The 23,674-nt window shown below is 40.2% G+C and overlaps 1 protein-coding gene across 7 annotated transcripts in view; it reads right to left on the bottom strand.

The window, feature by feature from the left end:
• Nucleotides 1-23,674, bottom strand: part of USP8 (ubiquitin specific peptidase 8) — a 30,651-nt gene that overhangs the window by 1,253 nt on the left and 5,724 nt on the right. For 3 of the 7 annotated variants that reach the window (XM_035131120.2, XM_035131118.2, XM_060282974.1), the window contains 17 exons: nucleotides 23,457-23,601; nucleotides 22,906-22,991; nucleotides 21,076-21,226; nucleotides 20,149-20,200; nucleotides 18,580-18,742; nucleotides 17,214-17,376; nucleotides 16,120-16,264; nucleotides 14,455-14,687; nucleotides 12,528-13,133; nucleotides 11,021-11,110; nucleotides 10,431-10,511; nucleotides 9,845-10,107; nucleotides 8,315-8,527; nucleotides 6,657-6,867; nucleotides 1,712-1,948; nucleotides 1,415-1,557; nucleotides 196-328 (listed from right to left, as the gene is read on the bottom strand). In XM_035131120.2, coding sequence (XP_034987011.1) covers nucleotides 196-328; nucleotides 1,415-1,557; nucleotides 1,712-1,948; nucleotides 6,657-6,867; nucleotides 8,315-8,527; nucleotides 9,845-10,107; nucleotides 10,431-10,511; nucleotides 11,021-11,110; nucleotides 12,528-13,133; nucleotides 14,455-14,687; nucleotides 16,120-16,264; nucleotides 17,214-17,376; nucleotides 18,580-18,742; nucleotides 20,149-20,200; nucleotides 21,076-21,226; nucleotides 22,906-22,991; nucleotides 23,457-23,601 — 3,115 coding nt within the window. The remainder of the gene's footprint in view (nucleotides 1-195; nucleotides 329-1,414; nucleotides 1,558-1,711; nucleotides 1,949-6,656; nucleotides 6,868-8,314; nucleotides 8,528-9,844; nucleotides 10,108-10,430; nucleotides 10,512-11,020; nucleotides 11,111-12,527; nucleotides 13,134-14,454; nucleotides 14,688-16,119; nucleotides 16,265-17,213; nucleotides 17,377-18,579; nucleotides 18,743-20,148; nucleotides 20,201-21,075; nucleotides 21,227-22,905; nucleotides 22,992-23,456; nucleotides 23,602-23,674) is intronic. The other 4 variants (XM_060282975.1, XM_035131121.2, XM_035131122.2 and 1 more) reach the window with 4 other exon arrangements.

Here is a 23,674-nt window from a genome sequence, read left to right on the forward strand (position 1 = left end):
TAGGGGACTGCAAAATATTTGGCCCTAATACTTTCCAGTACTCAAAAATCAAGGCATAAACTACTCCCAAGTGCAACTGAAAAGAATAAAGCCTTCGAGGGGGAAATGTTAATAAACAACACTACATTGCACATGGGTGATGTTATATATAGATTAATTGGCAGGTAAGATTCATAGCTACAGAAAATTACTTACAGATACTGCAAACAGGTTGTATCTCTTCAAGTTACTCTTTGGGCCAATAACATATTGTGATAAGTCAAGGTTTTCCAATGGGAAGTCCACTGATGACTGAAGCTTTTGCTTCCACCGTCCATCGTAAGAAAACCTAGGCATGAAAAGCATTAAGAATTACATTAAGAGCTGAAAAAGTATTACAGAAAAACTAAAGCAAGGATTTCCACGCTGCTGTTCATTGCATGTGTTATGCCACCATACTGTTTTGTTGCTCCTGTTTTGTGTTTTTATCTTGTGAACTGCTCTGAGATCTTCTGATGATGGGCGGTATATAAATCTTATAATTAAATTTAAAGTACAATTTCCCAAAGTGCCACCTCACAGACCAATTAGTTGCTTATGTGACCAAATAGCAAGATGGCTTAGGATGAATAGAACATCCTGAAAATCTCTTGCTTTTTTAAAAGGAGTTCCTTGGGTATAATTAAACCCAGGGCTGGGCGAAATTTGACAAGTGGGTGGAGCTGCCCACCAGTCAATCACCCAACACCACTATGATTCTGTGCTTTGAAGCTCCAGTTGTCAGTTGTGTAGACTAGTTGAAAGTCCTTTTGCATGAAGCCCTGTGGGAGTTTTAAAGAGCAATGCAAAACTGTTTGCAAAAGGGCTTTCAAATAACCCTGCACTGTGCTTTGGCTGCATGTACCTGTTCCCAGGAGAGCAGCCAAGACAGAATTCACCTCCACCCATTTGTTGTAATCACCATAGGAGGGATGTCAGCTGACTAGGCGTGGGTTTTGAGAAATGGCATTCTGGGCTGAATTTGACCCCGTGGCAGAGAAGATTGGCCTGCGAACCAGAGTTATCCACCAAAATGTAAAATAAGCCCATAAGAGACTCTGAACACACTACATTTCTCACCTCAAAATACGTGTGGTTATGCATCCTCCAACACTACCCGCATGCAAATATATACTTCAGAGATTGTATTTCTGAACATGAAACACAACTCAGTGCTAGAGTACTTCTTTTCATGAAATTTTTTCCCGGTTCAATTCTGTAGCAGCACCAGGTAGGGCTTGGAATGTCTCTAACATCCCAGAGAGCTGCTGCCAGTCAATATGGATGCATATGGACAATATGAAGCAGCTTCCTGTGTTTTTTTAATATATATAAAAAATCACCTTAGAGCTTTTAGGAAGGCTAAATTATCTGTACAGTTACTTTTGAGTCTTACCGCTTTAAGTGCACTAGCAAAACGGGGGGCAGCTTCCAGATTTCTAACTTTTTCAAAGAATCTCTTCGGGTTTTGCAATGACTGCAATGAAATCTATTGTTATCCGTCAGTTTTTCTTCTTTGGAGAATAATCTAAGGCATTCCTGGGGGTGGGAGGCAAAAACAAAAAACAAAACACAACCTGAATTCAAAGGTTTAGAGCAGAGGTGAGGATTTATAGGAACAGTTTTGTTGAAAGAAAAACTGGGAAAGTTTAACATTGTTAACTAGTGACCTAAAGTCACTCATTTGACTAACCTGTAGGGTGCATTTACTGGTAGATGCAAGTGGCAAGGACAAATGCATAAAAGCCTCAAAGGTCCGAGACTTTTTGTGACACGTAAGACACTGAACTGTGGATTTGAACTGTCCTTGGAAGAGAGCAACGATAACTGATTCATTGAGTAGTTTGTGTTTGTGCCAGGCAAGTTCCGCAGCTTTGAAGTCATCCAGATGTTCATTATTTTCTTCTTTGTAACGTTTTCTGTTGTCAGCCTGGAAAGTTGGGAAATGAACAAAAAAAATGCTTTAAAGCATACCTGAAGCACATGAAGGTAAGTTTTACAGACAGGAACATCATCATGTGGAGCTATGGAAAGACAGAAGGAAGGTGATAATGCCAAACATGCAAACATTGAAACAGATTCTTTCAGCACCCTGGCTATGTTGTGCTATTGCTTTTTTTTTTCTTGGCCAGAAGCATGGAAACCTTCTGCCAAGAGTCACAGATTGGAAGCAATTATTTGTACATGCGAGAACAGATGGATAGTTTTCTTTGAATCCTTTCGTTTGCTTTTCTTACCACTATTCTCCTTTTCTCTCGTGTTTTTGCTTATTTTGCTACTGTTGTTTTATCGTTACAAATATACACTTTACCTAATGTGTATGTAAATTAAAAAAACGAGCAAATGCATCTTTTTTAAAAAGAGTCACATTTCTTTAAGGGTCGCATACCAGCAGTGAATAGTGCCTCCCCTCTTTCCTCCCCCACCCCCTAAGGGAGCAGCTGCCAGGCAAGTGACAGATTGCTCCTGATAGAGGTCTGAACAAATAGCTTGCAAATGTGCCTAACTTTAATCTTTCTTCGCTTGTTTCAGTTCTTGCCCCATTTGCCCTCCTCCTCTACCCCCGACTGCCCTGCCCGCTACAACAAGCCTCCGAGGTTTACAGCAAGCTTTTAAAGCAGGTGAGTATCACCAAACCCCATAGTGAAGATGGCGTGGAAAGCTAGGGCTGAGCAATTGGGGTTTGGGCTAAAGGCCAACTGGAGAGAACATGGGAAAAGCAAGATTCAAACAGGTGATTCAAATCTGTACCTCAGTTTTCAGCTACATTCCACACCAGTCTGTACACTATCTATCTACAGCAGGCACCCCCAAACTCCGGCCCTCCAGATGTTTTGGCCTACAACTCCCATGATCCCTAACTAACAGGACCAGTAGTCAGGGATGATGGGAATTGTAGTCCAAAACATCTGCAGGGCCGAAGTTTGGGGATGCCTGATCTACAGTCATACCTCGGAAGTCGAATGGCTTGTGACTTGAATGCTTTGGCTCCCGAACGCTGCAAACCCAGAAGTGAGTGTTCCGGTTTGTGAATGTTCTTTGGAACCCAAACGTCCGATGCTGCTTCCGCGGCTTCCGATTGAGTGCAGGAAGCTTGTGCAGCCAATCAGAAGCCGTGCCTTGGTTTTCGAAAGTCGAATGGATTTCCCGAATGGATTCCGTTCAAGAACCAAGGTACAACTGTGTGTGTGTGTATAATCAACTGAATCATGCCATCCCTGCTTGTAATCTAAAGGAAGTTCTCAAGCTTGGGTAGCAACAGGCCTCCTAATTGAATTTGGGGAAAACTGAAGATGGAGAATTCAGTTGGCAACATTCTCTTGTGTCTTCTCTAGCCTACCTGCGCAGGGAGGTCCAACTCAAAAGCTTGCGAAATGTGGAACAGAGTCTACACATACAGAATGGACTGTATCACTTAATTGCTGCTGGGTTATCATGTTTTTGAATGCTCCCTTATTTTAACACATTTTAAGCAGATATGAGCCCAAAAGGCAAAGGGATGGGATAAAGGTTTTCTTATTTATACTAACTTTCTATTTGAAGTGAGTTTTTTGGGTTGTTTTTTTTTACATGGGGGAGCGTTGGAGAATGGTGTTCCCCCATCTGCAGTCTGAAGTAGTACAGTCCATTCTGCAATTTTACTCTGCTATTTGTGTAACCTAACTAAGAAATGGCAGTTGCAATGGATTGGAGAAACGAGACACACTCAAATGACCATAACCTCCTTTTTGCAGAGCTTCGTGTTTTAGGAACAGAACACTGAATAGTTACAGTGGCATCCAAGAATGAAATGAAGAACAGTTTTTTTTCTATCACACTCATGACATGGCAAAACAAACAATAAATCTATGCACTAGAGAGAAGATGGATAATAAAGTTTTGGTTTACTTACTCTCTAAGAGGACATCATAGTTTTTGTATAAATAGGAGGGGGAAAAAAGACTGAAAAACAGATCTTGCAAACAAAAATATCCAGTTATTACACAGCTAATTTCAGGAAAGGTAAGCTAGATGAGGATAACATGATGGACAAACCTTTTAAAACTGAGCTCAGTTAATAAGAAAATAAATCCTTCAAATTCAAAAGGAAACTATTGTAATTGTCCTCGACAGATTGTGCCCAATTCCTTGATCGTTACAAACTGGATATTGCAAAATAAAAAAATTCCTTCAGTAGCACCTTAAAGTGCTACTTACTTCAGTATCTGAAGAAGTGTGCATGCACACGAAAGCTCATACCAAACTAAAAACTTAGTTGGTCTTTAAGGTGCTACTGAAGGAATTTTTTTATTTTGCTTCAACTCAGACCAACACGGCTACCTACCTGTAACTGGATATTGCAAAGCAGTTTTATACTAAAGATCTTGGCTATACGGTATTTATAGATGCTTTCTCCTGAAGTAATTCTGATTAGAGATCAGTTAAGCTGCACACATCTGCCTCTGCATTAGTTTCTCATTCTTTACGTGGGCATTTTAGCAGAAAGAAACGATGATGAACTCGATGGGAAGAAGAGTGAATATTTTGCTGTAATTAATTAGGGCTAGCATTGGTTTGAGAAAACAGAAAGGCAACCTTTCTGGTAATCACTCATCTCAACCAGGAGTTCCTAGAAGTTGTCCTCATCAGTACATAAAGAATGGTGCTTAAATACCCCTAGTATTTGTCTTCATGCTATTTGGCAAATGCAACACAGGAGTGGGGCTACTCTGCACAGTCCCACTTCCTATTTACATGTTTATTTTACACATAAGTAGAATGCCTAGGTAGGGCTACATTCTCTATAAAAAGCATGAGCGATCTCATGATTTTTGCACCAGGTTTCCGCTTTTAGTAAACTGCTTAATTAACATAGACATTGTTCGGCTGCTTAAGGTCAAAAAGTCTCGTCTAATTTAGTACAGTATATCACCTGCCAACTGTATCCCAGCCAGATAACCCTATGAAGCTCAAAAGCAAAGCATTCTCCATTGTTTCTCTACAGCACCTGGTTCTAAAGAGCTATATGGAGTCAATATGGTGAACTGTCCCTTCAAAGGGGGGGGGGGGGTAAAGACACAAAAGCAGAATCCAGAACAGCCAAACAAGGACTGAGCACGCTCAGTGGCTACAAAATGTTGAGTGTGTAAAGCTATGGATAGGTAGCAAAACAAGACTTTGTTAGAATGTCGCTGAAGATTAGGTTGGGAAGTTTGTAAAAAACACTGTAAGATAAAATGTATATGGTACACTGTTAAAACTGAAAATGCATGGGGGGGCAACCAACAACAGAATGTTGAGTGTTTGTTGGAATTAAAAATGGGAAATGGGTGTTTGTAGAATATAATGGAGCAATCTAAAAGGCAGCTGGCTGGTCAGCATGCTAAAGAAAAGCACTCCACACTATGACATCTCGATGGAGGTCCCACTTGCTCATTGGTCTATGCTAATAAACATCATAAATCCCATGGCAAATATAATTATGTAATGAGTGAAGAAATACTTTTTAAAATTTTACAACCAAAGCAGTAACACTTTAGATTTTACAGGTGAAACTCGGAAAATTAGAATATCGTCGAAAAGTGCATTTATTTCAGTAATGCAACTTAAAAGGTAAAACCAATATATGAGATAGATGCATGACATGCAAAGCAAGATATGTCAAACCTTTATTTGTTGGAATTGTAATTATTTATCGTTAGGCGGGTCAATTATAAATGGAATGTAATTAATGAAATGTAATAGCGATGTTTGTTTTTGTTTTTTTGTTTTGCTTATTGTATTATTTTGTATTATTGTAACTATTTGTTTTATTACAGTGGAATTTCCAAAAGAAAGCATTTGTAAAAATTAAAAGAAAAACAAAAAATAGTAAGTTGCATTACTGAAATAGTAAGTTGCATCACTTTTCGACGATATTCTAATTTTCCGAGTTTCACCTGTAGGTCAAACTAGAGGTGATGTTTGTCATGTAGTCTGCCCAGGTGTGCTTGAGTACTTCCTTACTCTCTTTAAAAATATATACCCCACTTTTCACCATCTAGGCATCTTCACATCTGAAGGCAGCCCTGTTTAGGGAAGTTTTTAAATGTTTTATTGTGTTTTTAATACTCTGTTGGGAGCAGCCAGAGTGGCTGTGGCATTGTGGCAACCCAGTCAGATGGGCAGCACACAAATATTATTATTGGTCTCAAAGTGACTTACAACAATACAGTGGTACCTCTGGTTAAGAACTTAATTCGTTCCGGAGGTCTGTTCTTAACCTGAAACTGTTCTTAACCTGAAGCACCACTTTAGCTAATGGGGCCTCCTGCTACCACCGCGACGCCGGAGCATGATTTCTGTTCTCATCCTGAAACAAAGTTCTTAACCCAAGGTACTATTTCTGGGTTAGCGGAGTTTGTAACCTGAACCGTTTGTAACCCGAGGTACCACTGTAAAACATGCAGAATTTAAAACCTCAAAAATTTAAATTCTATTTAAAAAGCAAAACAAAACCCAAACACTTCAAATAGCTTGTAAAAGCAGAAGTGCAACCCCCCGTTTCCCCCATGGTCCAAACAAAAGAGCAAATACAAAACCTTTTGGTTGGGGTCGGAGGGGTTAGCGTGTTAAATTCTGAAACGAAATGCTTAATTTTCACCAAAAATCAAACTTACTTTATTTAAATCTTCATGTAGACCATCCATTAAGAACAGAAGCAATTCTTGAGAGTCTTGCTGGCTGTACCCTGCAAATTGGTCATTGATCTTCCCAATGGTGAATTTAAAGTCTTTTGGACTGATATATCTGTATTGTCCTGTCCAGAGAGCTTTTACGATAATGCCAAACTCCTCAGCAATTTCACCTTTGTGCCCTAAGAAATTTGACCTGCAAATAACAAGAGAGTTTAATGGCTGACACTGTTTTTAGAGACACAATTATCTGAAACAAACAGAATGCTGTTACTTGCACGTTTATCCTTATTCCCCAAGTGCAGCAATATCTACATCAATAGTAAAACACTGACTAAGTGAGCATATTTTGCCTACTTTGGAGAATGCTGTATGGCCCCTAGCCTTCAAAGAGGCCAGGCTGGCTGGGACATGAAAGAGGGTATTAAGAACATAAGAAGAGCAGTTCAGTTCAGTTAAACATCCAGCTGGTTCAGAGCTTTTGAGAACTTAAAGAAGTCACTTGATCCAGGGACGTATCTATTAGCCTATTGCGACCTCTTTTTATTAATGGTGTCTGCACCTGCTCAGGCTGCACAGAAAAAGCAATTTGGTTCCAGAAATTCATTCTGATTGTGCCGATAAAATCTGACTGATAGAATTCTACAGGATGGGGTATTAGGGTGCAAAAAACAGCCCAGATCCAATGATCCCCAGATGGTGGAGATGTCAGGGGCCATCCTGGTGCCCAGGCATCTTCACTTGGTCACAAGCGGTTGAAAACCAGGTTCAAAATGCCCCTGGGGCCTGGCTAATTTCAAAAACTGCCCACACTGGTCAACTGGATGCCAACAGAAAGCCCACTAGCAGCTGTCTTCTCCCTTGTGACTCCCAGAAACTGGCATTCAGAGACACATTGCCTTGGGCACATTGACACAGGCATTCTCCACTGCAGGGCCCAAAATGTGGAACTACCTGCCCCAGGAGATCTGCTTAGCTATCACTTGGTCACACTGTCCAGACTAAGGCTTTGCCTTGTTTGGCTGATGGTACTTATTTTTTAGAGCTGATGCACTTTAATCTGCTGTATTCCATTTGATGTTTTGTTGTTTTCATATTTTGTTTTGTACTTGCCTTAGCCGCTTTCGAGATAAAAGGAGCAAGGCGGTAGATAGAAGAAGAAGAGTTTGGATTTGATATCCCGCTTTATCACTACCCGAAGGAGTCTCAAAGCGGCTAACAATCTCCTTTCCCCTCCTCCCCCACAACAGACACCCTGTGAGGTGGGTGGGGCTGAGAGACTTCAGAGAAGTGTGACTAGCCCAAGGTCACCCAGCAGCTGCATGTGGAGGAGCGGAGACGCGAACCCGGTTCCCCAGATTACAAGTCTACCGCTCTTAACCACTACACCACACTGGCTCTCAAATAAGAGTAAATAAACCAAACCTTGCTTAAAGATAAACCATGTCTAATGGCTGTTCAGTTCCGGGATGGGAGATGCCCTGGGAAGACTATGCCTACTGCCTTAAGTTCCAAGATAAATGTGCTACATAAAATAAACAACACTACAATTTCGCTAAAGCAGCATATCTAAATAGATGAAACAAGTTTCACACTCAGCTGTGTGTTAATGGAAGCAGTCAAACAAACAAGCAAATAAATACCGGTTGATATCATCTTGATACAAGTTTCTGTTGAAATAATCAGCCAGGTGTGGTGCATTACACAGGCACTGTAACACAGAGTTCATATAGCAAGTGTTTCCCAAATTACGGAGGCCCGTCAGAGCTGGTCCCATTCCACCAAATACAGGGTTGAGATTACGAATCTGAGATGCAGAGAGCCTGGAGATTTCAGTTTTAGGATAGCTTACTGGTCTGTAAGGAAAGAGGTAATATTAAAGAGTGAAATGTATTTTCATGCTTTTTTTAGAAAAGCTGAGCCGATCCGTTTCTACAGTGTCACTAGCATGGCTCTCATGAATCAATGGAACAAAAGTGAGTTTCCCCAAATCTGTAGGAATAGACAAGTATTGCTATATAATAATATTAACTGCAGCCTTTTTCATTTTAGTGAGGTGGCAATGACTTTTTATTTAAAAAAGGTTTAAGCGCTTTTGTTACATATGCCACTGCAAAATTTTACTTTGTAGAATACTAATACAGATTAATACAGATTTAACCTTCTCTGTCTGCTTGACCCTCTTACGAGACTTTAAAGTGCTTAACTTTGTCTTGATCATGCACAAACTCATTCAGATTATAAATACTAAAGAATACTCGAGAGTCTTTGTGATACCTTGCTCCTTTCAGATAACAAGGTATCCTTGCCCTAGCAAGTTGTACGTTTTAAAATAGAAACATCAGGCTTTCGAAGGAGGGAAATGAAGGGTTTCAAAGGATGGAAAGGAAATGCTGAACAAACAGTATCCGTGTGTGCTAGGACCGTGTGATATCACCAGCTAAATATCATGATATACTGATATACACAACAATGTCTGAAATAAGGATGTAACAACGTAGAGGCAAATGGGGTAATGATCTGGCAACTGCTACTACTTAGGGGTCAAAAACGGATATGTTTTTACTTACCGTTAACATATTGTTACAACTGTTATTTTATAGTACAGAACTACAGGAGTGGCAAGAATCAGGAGAGAAGCGATTACTGGCTTTCCCCATATCACAATTTTTTACATAGTGAACACACACATGCATCATGATTTGCGATGTATCGCTATATTATGAAACCGATATCACGATGTGGACTTCAAACTTATTCTGGACAATATACTGAAACAACAGCCAGTTCTAGTATGCGGGTGGGCATATATATCTGTGTATCCATACACACACTTAAAAGGCTTGCATCAGATTTGTTCTAACAAGCTTTTATGGGAATAAACACATCTCTGCAATATCTACATTGTGCATGTGTGGAGGAACCTTTGGCCCTCCGGATAAACGGAAATCCCCATCAGCTCCAGCAACCATGGCTAAGGATGATGGGAGTTGTAGTTCAGCAACATCTAGACAGCCAAAGGTTCCCCACACCGGACATGGTGGAATGTAATTACACAAATGGCAAACATTTCTAATCCTTCACATATTTCACTAACTGTAAAAGACATTTTTAGCAGGTACCCTAGAAAATCATGTCTTATAACACCATTTGTGAATTTCCAGCAGACGTACTTGTTCTCACGGTTTATAGTAGGCTTGACGGTGATTTTCTTTGTCTCTTCCTCTTGAATGGCCTGAGTTATGTCTGGCGAGGAGTAAGAGCGCTTTAATTTGGAATGTTCCCTTTCCCGCTGATCAACAGCCTGAGTCTTTGGTTTATGTGTCGGTGGGGTCGATGGTGGGGTGGCTGATTGAGTCATTTCTGGTGGATACATGTGAACTGTATTTGTTGGAGTGTGGTAGTAACGAAAAGTCCCCGTGACTGGCTCCAGAAACTTCATGTGACATGTGCACAAAGAGAAAAGGGAACAAGTTACATGACAACTGCAAAGATTGCGCAGTCACTTTTGAAATTCGTATTTCTTTCCCAGCATAACCCAGATGGAAAAGTATTATAATGGCCTCTAGAGTGATGTAATATTAGCATATTATTGACTTGTGTCACTCCTCAGTCTTACAGGTTTAACTTCTGGGTCCAATTATATGGCCATTACTATATTTTTTTCTCAACATCCAAACAGCAAATATAAAAATGGGTTCAGTGCAAGAGTGTTCGTAAGCAGAAAAAACCCAGAACATCAGAAGACATTCTACTCACCTTGACCCAACCAAGGGGCAGTCCTGGTATTATCCTCCCCATCTCCTCACTTCGTGCCCTTGTTAGTGGCTCCCGCTGAAACTGAAAAGAACAACACAGATCAAAACTGTGGGTCTTAAAAGATATATATACCTACTTTGGTTATCCACAGCATCTTGCAGGCTTTCTGCATAAAGGAGATTATGTGTTTTGAAAATTCAAAAAGTTCAAGTTATCAATGTTTTGGGCTAGTGCAAAACACCCCGGTTGCACATTAAAAAATCCAAGCATAGACAGGATGGTTCCTTCACGCTACGTTAGATACAAGCAACTGTAGCTATTGGGTTGTATTCCACTAAGTCCTGCTCAGAGCTGACCAATTGAAATTATTAAACCTATGTTAGACGTGTCCATCAATTTCTATAGGTCTACTCTGAGAAGGACTACCACTGGCTGCAACCCATTATTATTTATGAAAAATAAAATATTGAAATGTATTTTATGAAATGTAACACAAACAGTTACATGACAACAAATGTAAATTGAGGCCATGTTATGACATCGGCTCTAGGTTTCAGCAGCTAGACACAGACACCTCACAGTGAATTTACTTTATTTTTTTCAGAGTCTTGTTCAGTATCATCTCTAATGGCTTCTGGCTTTTGAGTGTCTCTTTCTGGTTGTCCTGTAACCACAGTCTGCTGTAAAAGATTTTGAAAGAGAAACTTTCAGTTTTCATTAATTAATTTATCAAGCTCCAAAACGCCTCAATGTTAGTATAACACAGCAACCTTTTTCAGCTGTGGGCTGGTCTACCGTCCCTCAGACCATGTGGTGGGCCAGACTATTTTTTTTGGGGGGGGGGAATGAACGAATTTCTATGCCCCACAAATAACCGAGAGATGCATTTTAAATAAGTAAAAACACTCAAGTAAAAACACTCTGATTCCTGGACCGTCCGTGGGCTGGATTGAGAAGGCGATTGGGCCGCATCTGGCCACTGGGCCTTAGGTTGCGTACCCCTGGTATAACATGCAATACACAACAGGATCACATAAAAAACACTGACAAATTTGAAGATGTATTTCAAAGTGAAAATTGCTAGCTGAGTGGATTGTATATAATGAATACAACTTTCTAAGACTCACACGCAACTAGCGCAAACTGCCCTGTAAGAAAATTGCTTCAGAACCTCTGGAGTCTGAGCTGGAAACCTGCAGGGAGTTCCAGTCCTTGAAAAACTCTGCTGAACATGCTTGGTATTGCTGCTAGTGAGCAGCTCATGTTTCAGTCAGATATCTGTGGGGGGTTTTTCCCAATGCACATTATGTCAGGGAATTTTTCTCTTCCAAGAAAGCAGCAAGTCATGATCAGTAAAAGTGATCAGTAAAAACAACAGTGGCAAGCTATTTTTATATGTATCCGCTTTTGTGGGGGAGGGGAGGAAGAGCAAAACTCCTTAATCAGGAAATCCTGTAAATGAATTGGTATTTCACCCATGTTTCAGTTTAAGAAAGGGTGGTAAAGCTGTGGCCAGTGGGCCTTACAGCTTCTAGGAGGGTTTTCATGGCCTGTAGAGACTACCAATGTTTTATTGTGGCAAGGATTAAAAAAAAACACCTCTGAATCACCGTCTTCCTTTTTTTTTTTACCCTTCTGTTGTGTTTTCAGCATCTGCTGCCTCCTGCTCTACAAAACACCTAGCAATCACTTCTGTGCTACTCTAACCTTATGCAGATGCTTGAAAATGTGGGTGGCTTAGTGCCTTCCCAGGAGCCCTGAGTGACATGATAGGTTTACTCACCCCTCTACCACATGTAGCAGAGTAGTGGGGATGGGTGTGTGGGAAGCCCAATGTACCTCCTGTGTGAAAGGTTCGCAGGAAGGTTTCCTGTGCGAGATAAAGGAATCTGTGGGAGCGTCATTAAAACCTCCCAAGCCCCTTCCCTATTAGGAATGTGCCAATTCACTGGTCTGCCCTCCACAATTCACCTAAGTTGTGAACTTGCCTCATGATAGGGCTGGAGCTGAAACAGTAAAGGTGCCTCTCTGGCTTTGATAGAATTACTAATTTAGACAAAGCAGGATGCTTGCCTTTTATGCCCATGAATTGCTCACCTTGCTTGAGCCAGAATCCACCCTCATGGACGCCCGGGACTCCTCTGCAAATCTGCGCCTTTGCATTTCTGGTGTCCAGGTAACCTTGTCTTTTTCACTCACAGCAATTTTGTCAGTGTCCGGTTTTCTGACTTCAGGGGATTCATTTTCGGTTTTGCTTCCTTTTTTCATGTCTGTGAGCTCCTTGGGCGCATTCTCCACCTCTTGCTTCTCAGCTGCCCCTTTGTTGGCCGGCTGGTCTTTTTCTCCCTTTTTATCTTTTGCTTTCTGGAGATGCTCCCTGTCTTCCTTCTCCCTCTGCTCCTCTCTCGCTCTCTGCTCTTGTTCTTGCTTCTCCTGCCTCAGCTTCTCTCTCTGTTCTTCCTGTTGCTTCTCCTGCAGTTCTTTTTCTTGCTTGCTTTTTTCCAACTGGGAAGCCTTTTCCGCTGGTAGGTGGCCTTTCTCCTCCTCTTTCAGACTGGGCTTAGCATCCAAGGGAGGCTTTGTGGAACGATCTGGAACCACTCTGCCATTTGAAATTAGCTGCTTGCCAATGGTTGGGCTTTCAGCTCTTGGCCTGTTATCAGTGTCTGGTATTTTTGCTGAAGGCTTTTTTGTACGATCAATCTGAAAGGGCAAAAAAGTTAAATGGACATTTTTTGGTAAGAATTGCTTGCTACGTTCCCTCAAAGATCACTTAGTGCCAACATTCTCTACTCACTCTTATGGCTTTACAAAGGTATTTCAGTCTGAGCAAATGTATTTATTTATTTATTAACATCCTGCCTTTCCTCCCGAAGTAACCCAGGGCAGCAAACACGTCAATTATAATATACGATTTATAAAAACAGTTAAAAACTTATTTAAATCCCCACACGATCAACTACTTTCATAGCTAAGAATATCAGGGTTACCAACAACACATCTTTCAGCCACAAAATGCATTGATAAACAGGAATGATTTTAGACCCTTCTTAAAAGTTAGTAATGAGGGAGAATATGCTACAACCCTAATGCAAACCCTGCACACAATTGGGGCGGGAGGAATTATGCTTGTATGGCCTAGCCTGTTTTATTTGAACATGGGTTTTCTCCTCATCCTGGGAGATTAAATCCTCAGTTGCCCAGAATCAGGTCTTGCTGTAGTAAGAGAAGGGAGAAAGCCCCACTGCTCCCATCCTCTTCCCAGGGAGAACCTACAGGGGTGGGCAGGTGAGAAATACGTATTTGTAGTTGTGGACCATTTGCATTTCTAAGATGAACAATCCTCCTCCCCTAAACATTATTTATTAAATTTATTAAATACTTCCCATGTAACTCCCCAAAGCAATTTAACAGTAGGAAAAATCCCCACACATAAATACAATTTCAATCCAGCGCTGATAAAATCTGAGACAAAAATCTCCACTCAAACGACTTGTCTTCAACTGCCGCTGGTGTGATTTTTATGCTCATATCGCTCTGCTGCTTATTGTTGCTTCTCTGAGTATTTGTTTTACTGTTTTAATGGTCTTGTTATCTGCCCTGGAAGCGATAATGCTGAAAAGAGCATTGGAAATTTCCAAACAGAAGCCAATTCTGAATGCTTCTAAAGTCTCTTGTAGTGCGACTCAAGTAGGTTTGCTCTGCCAGTTAAAAAGAATCACCCAGCAGGTTACACAGGCCTAAGGTTTATGATTTTTGTCCATGCAGAACAAGGTATTTTCTTCCCCAACCAGTTACCAGGGTCTTTCCTTTATATTTCTTAGCAAGGCAGCTGGAAACATTTACAAGATAGCTATTTCACCTTGCAATTATTGTATTACAGTGCAGGCCTTTCCTCTCTCTTAGCATTTCAGAAAAAGCAGGCTCATGCTACCTATAGCAATTCTATAAAATAAGGCAAAAAGGTGGGCCTGTTATGCCACAGTCCAAGTAGAAAGTTTTTTTCTTGCTAAGAATCACTCACCTGAGGAATAATCTTTACTGCAGACACTGGTTGGACTATGGCAGGTAGGTTTTCAGACTTAGCAGGAGTAGCAGTTGATCCACAAGGAGTTGGTGGTTGAAACGTGTCCACTCTCTCTTCCTGATTGTTTGCAATATTAGGTCTTTCGGTAACTTCCACCACAGAAGGTTTTACATGGACAACAGGTACTGGAGATGGAGCTGGTTCTTCCAAAGATGGGTAAGTAAAATCCACTGAAACATGCAAAGGTTATGATTTTGTTTTAAGAAACTTTTCTAAGCGAGTTAGGAGAAATAATGTACTTTTAAATGAGCTGTTACACAAATGTGTCTCCTCCTCTGCCACAGTCAATGTCCGTGTTGGAGGAACACCTCTTGGTTCTGCCCTTTTGAGAGATTACACCAGGGATGGAGAAACTCCAGCCTGCAAACTTACCTTGGCCCTGCCAAGGATGTTTCCCAAACTATGCCCACTAGCTGACCAGCTGATGTCGCTGGGGATGCCGGTTGATGGGTGGGAAAACAGGGGTTTTCTCTCCCAATAGAGAACAGGATCACCCAGCCTAGGGAGCAGGATTTAATCTCCACTCATTGTCTGACGAGTGCACATTAAAGATGGGAGGAAGATTGGGTACTGCCCGTGGCATGATAGAGGTGGAAACCATCTCTCGCATCCTGCTACGATGTCATTTTTACAGGGATATACGCTTGGTTTTTATAACCCGTTACACAGAAAATTCCAAGTGGGCCTGAACCTCAATGTTTAAAATCTCTGATAGAGGACGAGGATCCAGAGATCACGTTAAAGGTGGCCAAATTTTGTGCGGTTGCCATAAAACTTAGGGAACAAGCTCTGTTATTACAAAAACTAAGGCCTTAGAAGCAAATAATAGATAATATTGTAGAGATTAAGACTTAAACCACATTCTAACTGTTGCCATAATTGTATTGTTTATCGTTATACTGATTGTTAATTTAAATCTAACTTTATTGTTTCTGATTTGTTTAGTAGAGTATGTGTGTCTGGTCTGAGACCGTAATAAATTCAATTCAAATTCAAGATTGGGTACTTAAAAGGGAAGGGGGAAGGCTTTTGCAAATCTCCTCCCTCATCCCATTTTAAGTTCATGATCTCAAGTAAAGACAGTGCTGGAGAAGCCCCCTCACTGCCTTTTTTTTGAAAAACTCACCTCAAACAACAGAAAAGGGAGAAAAAGCTCCAAGTAGGTTAGGACATTTAGGCAGCAATTCACTCTCCTACAAGCAATCACCTGAAATTGATCCATATAAATACTGACAAGACAAGCCCCCAAGAAGCAGAGCTGTAGTCAGATTATTGATATCCAAATTATGCTAACGATAACCTTTTCGTCTCTGAAGCAGGTGGCAAGATCATCATAGGTCATGAAATATATTCCCACCCTGAATTTTAAAAGGCAGTTCACCCACAATAACAGTTCTGCGCAACAGTCTGAAGATTTTTGGAGGGATCTACAAATAAATAAGTAGGTTTAGGAACACAATCTGTGCAGCTCAATCTTACAGGAGCTTACTTGGAAGCAAGCCCCACTGATTTCAGTAGGATGTACTCCTGAGTAAGTTGTGGACAGAACTGCAGTATTAGGAAAGCTTTTTCTTTAGATCAGAAAGTGTTTTTAATACATACAAGAGACAGAAATGGCTTCATTCCTGTCATGTTGTGGTGGAGTTACTTTGGCATTTGTTGTATACTGGGGATAGCAAAGGAGCCAGTTCTCATAACCCCCTTCCAAGACCAAGGGCTCATTCTTCAGTACAGCTTTACTTTCCCACTGGAAGTGAAAGACAAAACATTTTACAATAAGCAACAGAACTTCCAAAGTGAAGCTTTTATTTATCAAAACCAGGTCATGTGGCTAGATAATGCACTCTGTGAAATGGAAAGAGAGATTGTCTTTTCCTTATTTTTACAACAAATATACATTTAACATAGCTTATATAAAAATGGCGGATAGAACAGAACAATGTAGTTATTCTGACATTTATTTATTATGGGGCAGTTTATTCTAAAAATTTAGACATTTAAGTACAGCAACTCAAAAACCTCAATATCTGTTTAGAAATTGTATACCTGAGGCCATTTTTACCCAACTACATTTATTGCCATAACATTTTGTATTCTATTTGAGGAAGGCTAAAGCCATGCCTGTCTGCAGCTAACTTAAACTTAGGAGAATACTACAATACCACAGCCCCTTCATTCAATGGCCCAGTGAAAGGTAACATTTAACTATGATTGGTTGCCTTAACTTTGGGTTATGATCCCAGATGCAAAGCAAAACCATGGTCATCTACATTTATTGAAAGAAACATATATCCCATTCTTTCTTAGCAATATAAAACTATGAAATAAATACTAAAAGTTTAACTGAGCCCCAGCTCCAAAAGTCATGAACGCTCCTTTACCAATGTTTTATTGAGCCACAGTTAATTGCCTTAAAACTACAGGTTCACATTCTGGTTTGTGCTCAATTTTTAATCACTGTTTAGCTATTCAGAGATAACATTTAACTATTGTTAAGGAAAACAAACCATCAGCAAATGCTATGTCTACATGAGACAGTATCCCTTATGGAAATTTATGCAGACTTAAGTTAAATAGTAAAAAAATATGTCTGTTGACAGGGCTACCAAAACAAAGCCCTCTAAGATGCAGAATTACATGTACTGGGAATCTCATTTATCAAGGTAACTAGAAAAAATAAACCCGAACATGTTCACCTTGAAAAGGGCATCTTTGAGGCTCCGCAGAGGTGTTCCTAATTGCAAGTCTTTGGCTGAACTAAACCAGTCAAGCAGAACAACATAATCAACTTGTCCTCTCTCCTTCCATGGTTCTTTAGATGTATCTGGGAGTTTAGCCTCAATCTTGTTAGCAGTGACTCTGAAAGATAAGGGGGTGGGAGGAAAGGGGGGGAAATAATTCACGAAGTGCAACCTGCCATTCAACTGCCGTCCAGGGTGACAATGGTGACTACACAATAAAATGCAGAGAAGGCCCAGGTTGCCAAGCCTGACCACATTGCTCCATTACATCTTAACAAGCAGGGCCGACGCTCCCATTAAGCATAGTGAGGCAGCCTATTCCCACGGAGAGGCACGTGGGATTTTCTGTCTCGGATATAAAAATAAGTTTGCTATTTTACGTTACTATGTACCTTGGTTTTGTTTTTGGTGTGGGGGGGGCACATTTTCTGCTCTGCCTCAGGCTTGGGGTGGCCCTGGTAAAGCCTGGAGACTTCATTTCTGGAAGCAACACCTAGCTGCCACCAGGTCTAGTAGGCTTCTCACATAAATCAAGTGTGCAACCAGAAACATGCACATTTCCATTTCACATTGATCTCTGGTGACCAGCTGTTGGATATTTGATTGACTGTTGGATATTTGATTGAATGCAGGGTTCAGCTGAGCTGAGGCAGGCCCTTAAAAGGACCAAAAAGCACAGTAGTGAAAGCAGTAAGAGGACACAGGGGAGCCCAAGCAGTGACTTGGTGGATACTTTGCCCCCCATGGATTGCTTGAGTCCAAACTCCCTCCCCTAACACCTACTTATCTTTACAAGGTTATTGCCAGCAGTCACTGTCACCATGGCATTATTGATTCAACTATGCTTAGTACCGTATATTACAGACAGAGGGCTGTATCCGGCTAGGTCCTACTCAGAGTAGGCCCACTGAAATGAATGGACCTCAGTTAGCCATGCCCATTAATCTCAATGGGTCTACTCTGATTAGGAATAGTACTGGATACAACCATTCTCGATTGTCTACTCCTAAGGTTCCAAGACCAAGCCTGAGTATTGCCTCACAACCATTTTATACAAGTGCTGTCAATATTACTAAGCTCTTTTAAAGGTCCATTAAACAAGGGACCATCAGCATATCCCATGTCCAAAAGTTCCGTAGACTAATTAAACACCTTTACAAAAAAAAGAGAGTAGTCGTCAAGACTACTGTGTGTATTTTAGGCCTTTTATTGTAGATGGACAAACAGGTGTTCCACATTTTCTCCATTCTACTCCTGATAAATGGTAAACGCTTAATCGGTACACAGTCTTAAGCCTCTGCTAAGAAAGTTTATTCCATACCCAGGACTGATAGCTTCTTCTGGAACGCAGACAGAGTTTGCAATGCAGGACTCCTGGTAATCCTTCAAGCACCGAGCATCCATTATCATCAACTTGATGCTTTTGTCCATCATCATTTTAAACAATTCCTCTGCTGTGATTGTTCCTTGGGAGACAGAAATTACTTTTTTTTAAAAAAAGCTGATAGATCAGAATACAAATGCTTGTTAAAGTTCTTTTTTAAAAAAAATTAACTCTATTAACGTTTTTAAGAGATGATTCTCATTGAAATATGCTTGTGAACAAGTATAATGCCAGTAGGGGCTGCCAGGGAAGCAATGCATGAAGAAGCTTGGCAAGCCACCTTGAGTCCCTGTCAGAGAAAAAAGTGGTGTATAAACAAACATATAATAATAATAATAATAATAATAATAATAATAATAATAATAATAATAAATGGTGTGGGCGCAACTTTAAAAGCATTGGATTTGGGGGCATCTGTCATGCTGAGAATCTAGTTGAGATTCTTACATTGGAGGGGGTTGGACTTGATGACCCTCGGGGTCCCTTCCAACTCTACAATTCTATGGTTCTATGGATTGGTTTCCCCAATGCACCTGCACCAGGCCAAGTTCTCCGCTGCCTTGCCCCTCGCTCTTAGCAAGTGGCAGCAATGAGCTGCGTTGGGTTAGCTAGGAGAGCAACACAGCCCCACCATTGCTGCCCTGTTGGCCGCAATCACTTACTGCACTTAGTGAAGTCACTTATTTCATATCAAGGGAAGTCCAGACGGTAGAAGACAAGAAGGAGCTGAGAAAAATCTATTCCCAGCAAGGCAGGCAAAAGAGCTGCAGGCGGAGCTACAGGAGCGCCTTTTTACATCCCTATTGTCACATGACTTGCCTATCCCTTTGGGAAGGGGCTTCACTCCTGGTTGTACTGGAGGCTTCCCACACACCTCCAGAGAACAGCTGTTGTTAAAATGGGTGAAGATGCCCTTAAACAAATTGCAGAATGTAGGTGTACAGATTTCTGAGCGGTATCTTACAACTGTCATGCTCATTGCTTAGGATCGCCTACTACAGCCATACCACCCTGAACATGCCCAATCCCGTTTGATCTCGGTGGTTGGTTAGGAACAACCATGCATTATAGCCCCATTTTCAAATCATAGTATCTTTTTATCATTACCCTCCGGAACACAAAATGTGAACAGGGTGAATATAGCACACACAGATCTTATGTAAAGTATCCATTGCAAATGCTTAAAAAATTACTTGAACTGAGATATGGAGGAGCATTCAAGCAGACACTTCACCATGGGGAGCATTTTTGAGATATATTTTGCTCTTACCTCTGGGTCAAATTCCATACTTAGTGACAGAAAGGAATTCCCTCCTAGCTCTATCTAGGCAGCCCCACATGAATGGGAGTAGTTTGTGAGGAGGAACAGCTGCCTTTCTTGTAGTCCCTATGAATTAACTTATTTGAGTCATTTAGACAAGAGTGATCTACAGATAAATTCCTGTTCTGTTTGTAGTCTCTACTGTGGAGAGCAGAACTGAGGAATAATGGAGAGATGTCACTTACCGATTTCAGGTTGATTCTTTATTTCTGTTGAACTCTTCTTCTCACCATTGATCTATATTATGTTAACATTTTAAAAAAAGGATTTTCAGCAATTAAAAAAGCATTAAAAGCAGCTGTTTTTATATTCTTAATTCACACATACACAACTTTCTGAAGTCAGTAAGGCTGCAGTTCTGTTCCCACTTACCTATTAAATTCAACAAGATTGACATCTGTGATTAAACCAGGCCTTTCTGAAGCAACCACTCTTGTCAAAATGGCAAAACAGAAGTGGCTGCATAAATTTATGCAGACCAATCATAACCTAGTACAAGGTAGCCTTCTGCCAGAGTTGAAGTAAGAATTCCCCCCTCCCCCAAGTTCAGACTGGGGATTTTTGCTTTCACCTAGCTCCCTTATTTAGTTGCCTGGAGTCGTCTGGTGGCCAGGCATGTATACGCACTGCTAGAAATCCATTATTTGAATTAAGTGCCTTAACAGGGAAAAGGATTTGGTGATCATACGGTATTTTCCAGCCTTTAGCATCAAACTAAAGAAATTCAATATTAAAGGTCCATCTTACCTTCACAGATCAATGTAGACCAATGATATACACACTTGCAATATGAACAAAGAGCCACACATCAGTTTAGCAGTTACAAGCTAGATTGGTGATGACATTTTAGGGACTGAGTAGGATTTAAAATAGACAACCTTCAGAATTATTCAACAGGATAAGCCTGTTGAATATATGAAATATTAAGCACAATGTATTTAATGAACAATACATTTAACCTTAAGTAACTGCTAAGTTTTGTTTTCAAACTTAAATCATCTAATTTTAGGTGCTGCCAGATATAAACCAACACTCCCCCCTCCAATATTCTAGACTAGGGTTTTTTAATGTTTACAACAGATAACATTTTAAGGATTAAGTGTCCCAATTACCATTTGATTTTTTCCTTTGGGATCTGATGAATCTTCTGAAGAAGTTTTGGTTAAAACTTTTGTATCATCTTTCAATTCTTGCTTTTTCAACTGTTGCTCCTCTTGCCTTTCCTTTTCTTCCAGTTTCTTCCGCACTTCGGCTTCTTCATATCTAGTTTATAAAAACATTACAATTTTCAATTTGCTTTTTCATTGTAAGAGATTATTTTGTTGGCACTTATGTTGATGCCCGAGTCTCTGGTGGATGAAGAAAGCCAGTCAATCTTGGGTTAATGCCTCCAACAAGCCTAGGCAGGAAACTCATCGCGTAACTTCCACGTGTTCCTCATCCTCTTTCCCAGGAGACATCAGCCACACTTTTGACCAAGGCTTTGAAGATCCTGGTTACTGACTGGCTCTCTTCATCCACCAAAGAAGGCAAAGTGAACCATTCTCCTGGAGGACTTGGGAGCCAGTCACTGCTGAGACCTGCCAGAGCCTCTAGGCAGGGAAGACTATAAGTGCTCACTAAACACTTTGGGGCACATACCAGCCAAAGCCTGATAATCCTTAAATCTTTACCATCTGAATGCCATTTGATTTTCTGGACAATAGACCCGAAAGATTATGCATCCTTTTACATGCTGCTTACTCAGATGGACGCAAGAATGGGTTTGAAGCCTTAACATTCTACTAGAAATGCAGAGCAAGTGCTATTCTGAAGTTGACAAAAATGTAAGATCTCTATTGTTTTAAATATATTAAACAAACACAAAATCACAGTTTATAGGACGGTTTGTCAGAATAGTGTATGTATGTGAGCATTCTAAATGTGGTGAGTAAACAAATGTAACTAATATTCTCACTTGGCTACAGAACAAGAATAGCATACTAAATTCTGAAAGAAGATTACAGAAACTGATGTCTGAGTAATGAAAATGCTAAAGCTTTTATTTAATAGAAGTCAGGTAAAAGATTTCATCTGGGTTCATCAAGGCAGAAGTCAATCACTCTTCCTCCTTCTTATAGATACCATTTAATCACCAACTGCACATTAATTAATTTCTAAATTCAGTTATTAACTGCTCTTGTACCACAGGATAACAGAAAAAACAAAACATGCTACTACTAGAGCTTGACTTGGAGACTGTTGTAGCAGTGTCGAAGAAAGAATTTGGATTATTCCCAAAGTATTTAATTCATGAATATATTGGGAGCATTCCAAATACTTTATCGTACTGTTACCCTTGAAAAACAAGGGGACATTGTTTCTTTAGAGGAGTGGGGGACGCCTGACTGATATTTGTGCACTGGATGGTAGTTATGCCACTACATTTGGGGGGTCTGGAAAACAGAAAATATTGTTAAAAAGATTTCTTAAGGAAAAGCACCACACTATCAAAGGCCCAGATGAAATGCCATAACTCTCCTACAAAATTGTGTGGGGAAAATAAAAAGTACATGTGTTCTCCTACACATATCAGCTGGTCACATTTTCATCATATTTATAAAAATAAGGAAAAATGCACTATTACAAGGTTATACTTATAGTTGTGTTAAAGGATAATAGAATTATTATCCTACTTCAGAATAGAGCTAACACTATGGCTAGCCATGAATGCAGCACTGTCATTTATAAAGATCACAGGAGATTCAAGTTCCACTGCAATCGTTCTCTCATTCACTTACAGGGGTACTCTATGCTGAAACATTTTTAGCCTCTTATTGAACTCTCAATTAATGGAAAATGTTGCAGGAGGAATGCTTCTCTGTGCTTAATAAGGAAATATACAATAGAAGATATCAAAAAACCAAGCACATGTATTAACATTTAATGCCATTTAAGCATACCTGAGTTTAAGGCTTTCTGAAAGTCTTTCAGCTTCTTCAATAGCCTTTTTTATGTTTGTAGGTCCAAGCATTGAATGAAAGTAATCCTGAAATTACAAGAAGCATAAAACCATTTCAAGCAGTGTACCATTGCCCAATGTATACAGAAAAAAATCCATTAGTCATGATCTTTCTGGCACTATGTCATAGATGAATAATTGACAGTTTCAAATGCAGATTGCAATGAGTGCTTGCTCTCCCTCTTGAGCTTCCAGTTCTGAACTTACGGGAAATGGGTAGTTGTCTCATTTCTGACATCAGAGCATTATTCTGAATTTACAGATCTCATAGAGCGAAGGAGCAGAAACAACTGCACCTCCAATGTCCATCACAATAGTGGATTATTGCCATGCGCTTGGGTGCTTAGAGCCCAATGCAAATTTTCACCTATGGTGTCCCTGACAGAAGTGTTTCACTTTCTCCAATCAGTGGTTTATTATCTTGAATTTTCAGATGCAATATTTAACTTTACATCAAAATATAAATAAAACTACTCATAAATGGATACCTACTTGTTGCTGTTTGAAATCTGTCCTCTTCTTAATAAGATTATACACAGTCACATACTTCATGTAAAGTACATAGGCCTTCTCTTCATCTCTGTCTAACCGGCACTCCTCAGCTGCTTTGAAGATCTTGAGGGCACTCTGTACATAACTTGAAATTGAGGCAAAGAATTCAAAATCACAAAAGTTACTGGATTGTCATGAATGCAGACTACATAAAAGCA

The sequence above is a fragment of the Zootoca vivipara genome, chromosome 14 (genome assembly GCF_963506605.1).
Source record: "Zootoca vivipara chromosome 14, rZooViv1.1, whole genome shotgun sequence".
Taxonomy (NCBI): Eukaryota; Metazoa; Chordata; class Lepidosauria; order Squamata; family Lacertidae; genus Zootoca; species Zootoca vivipara.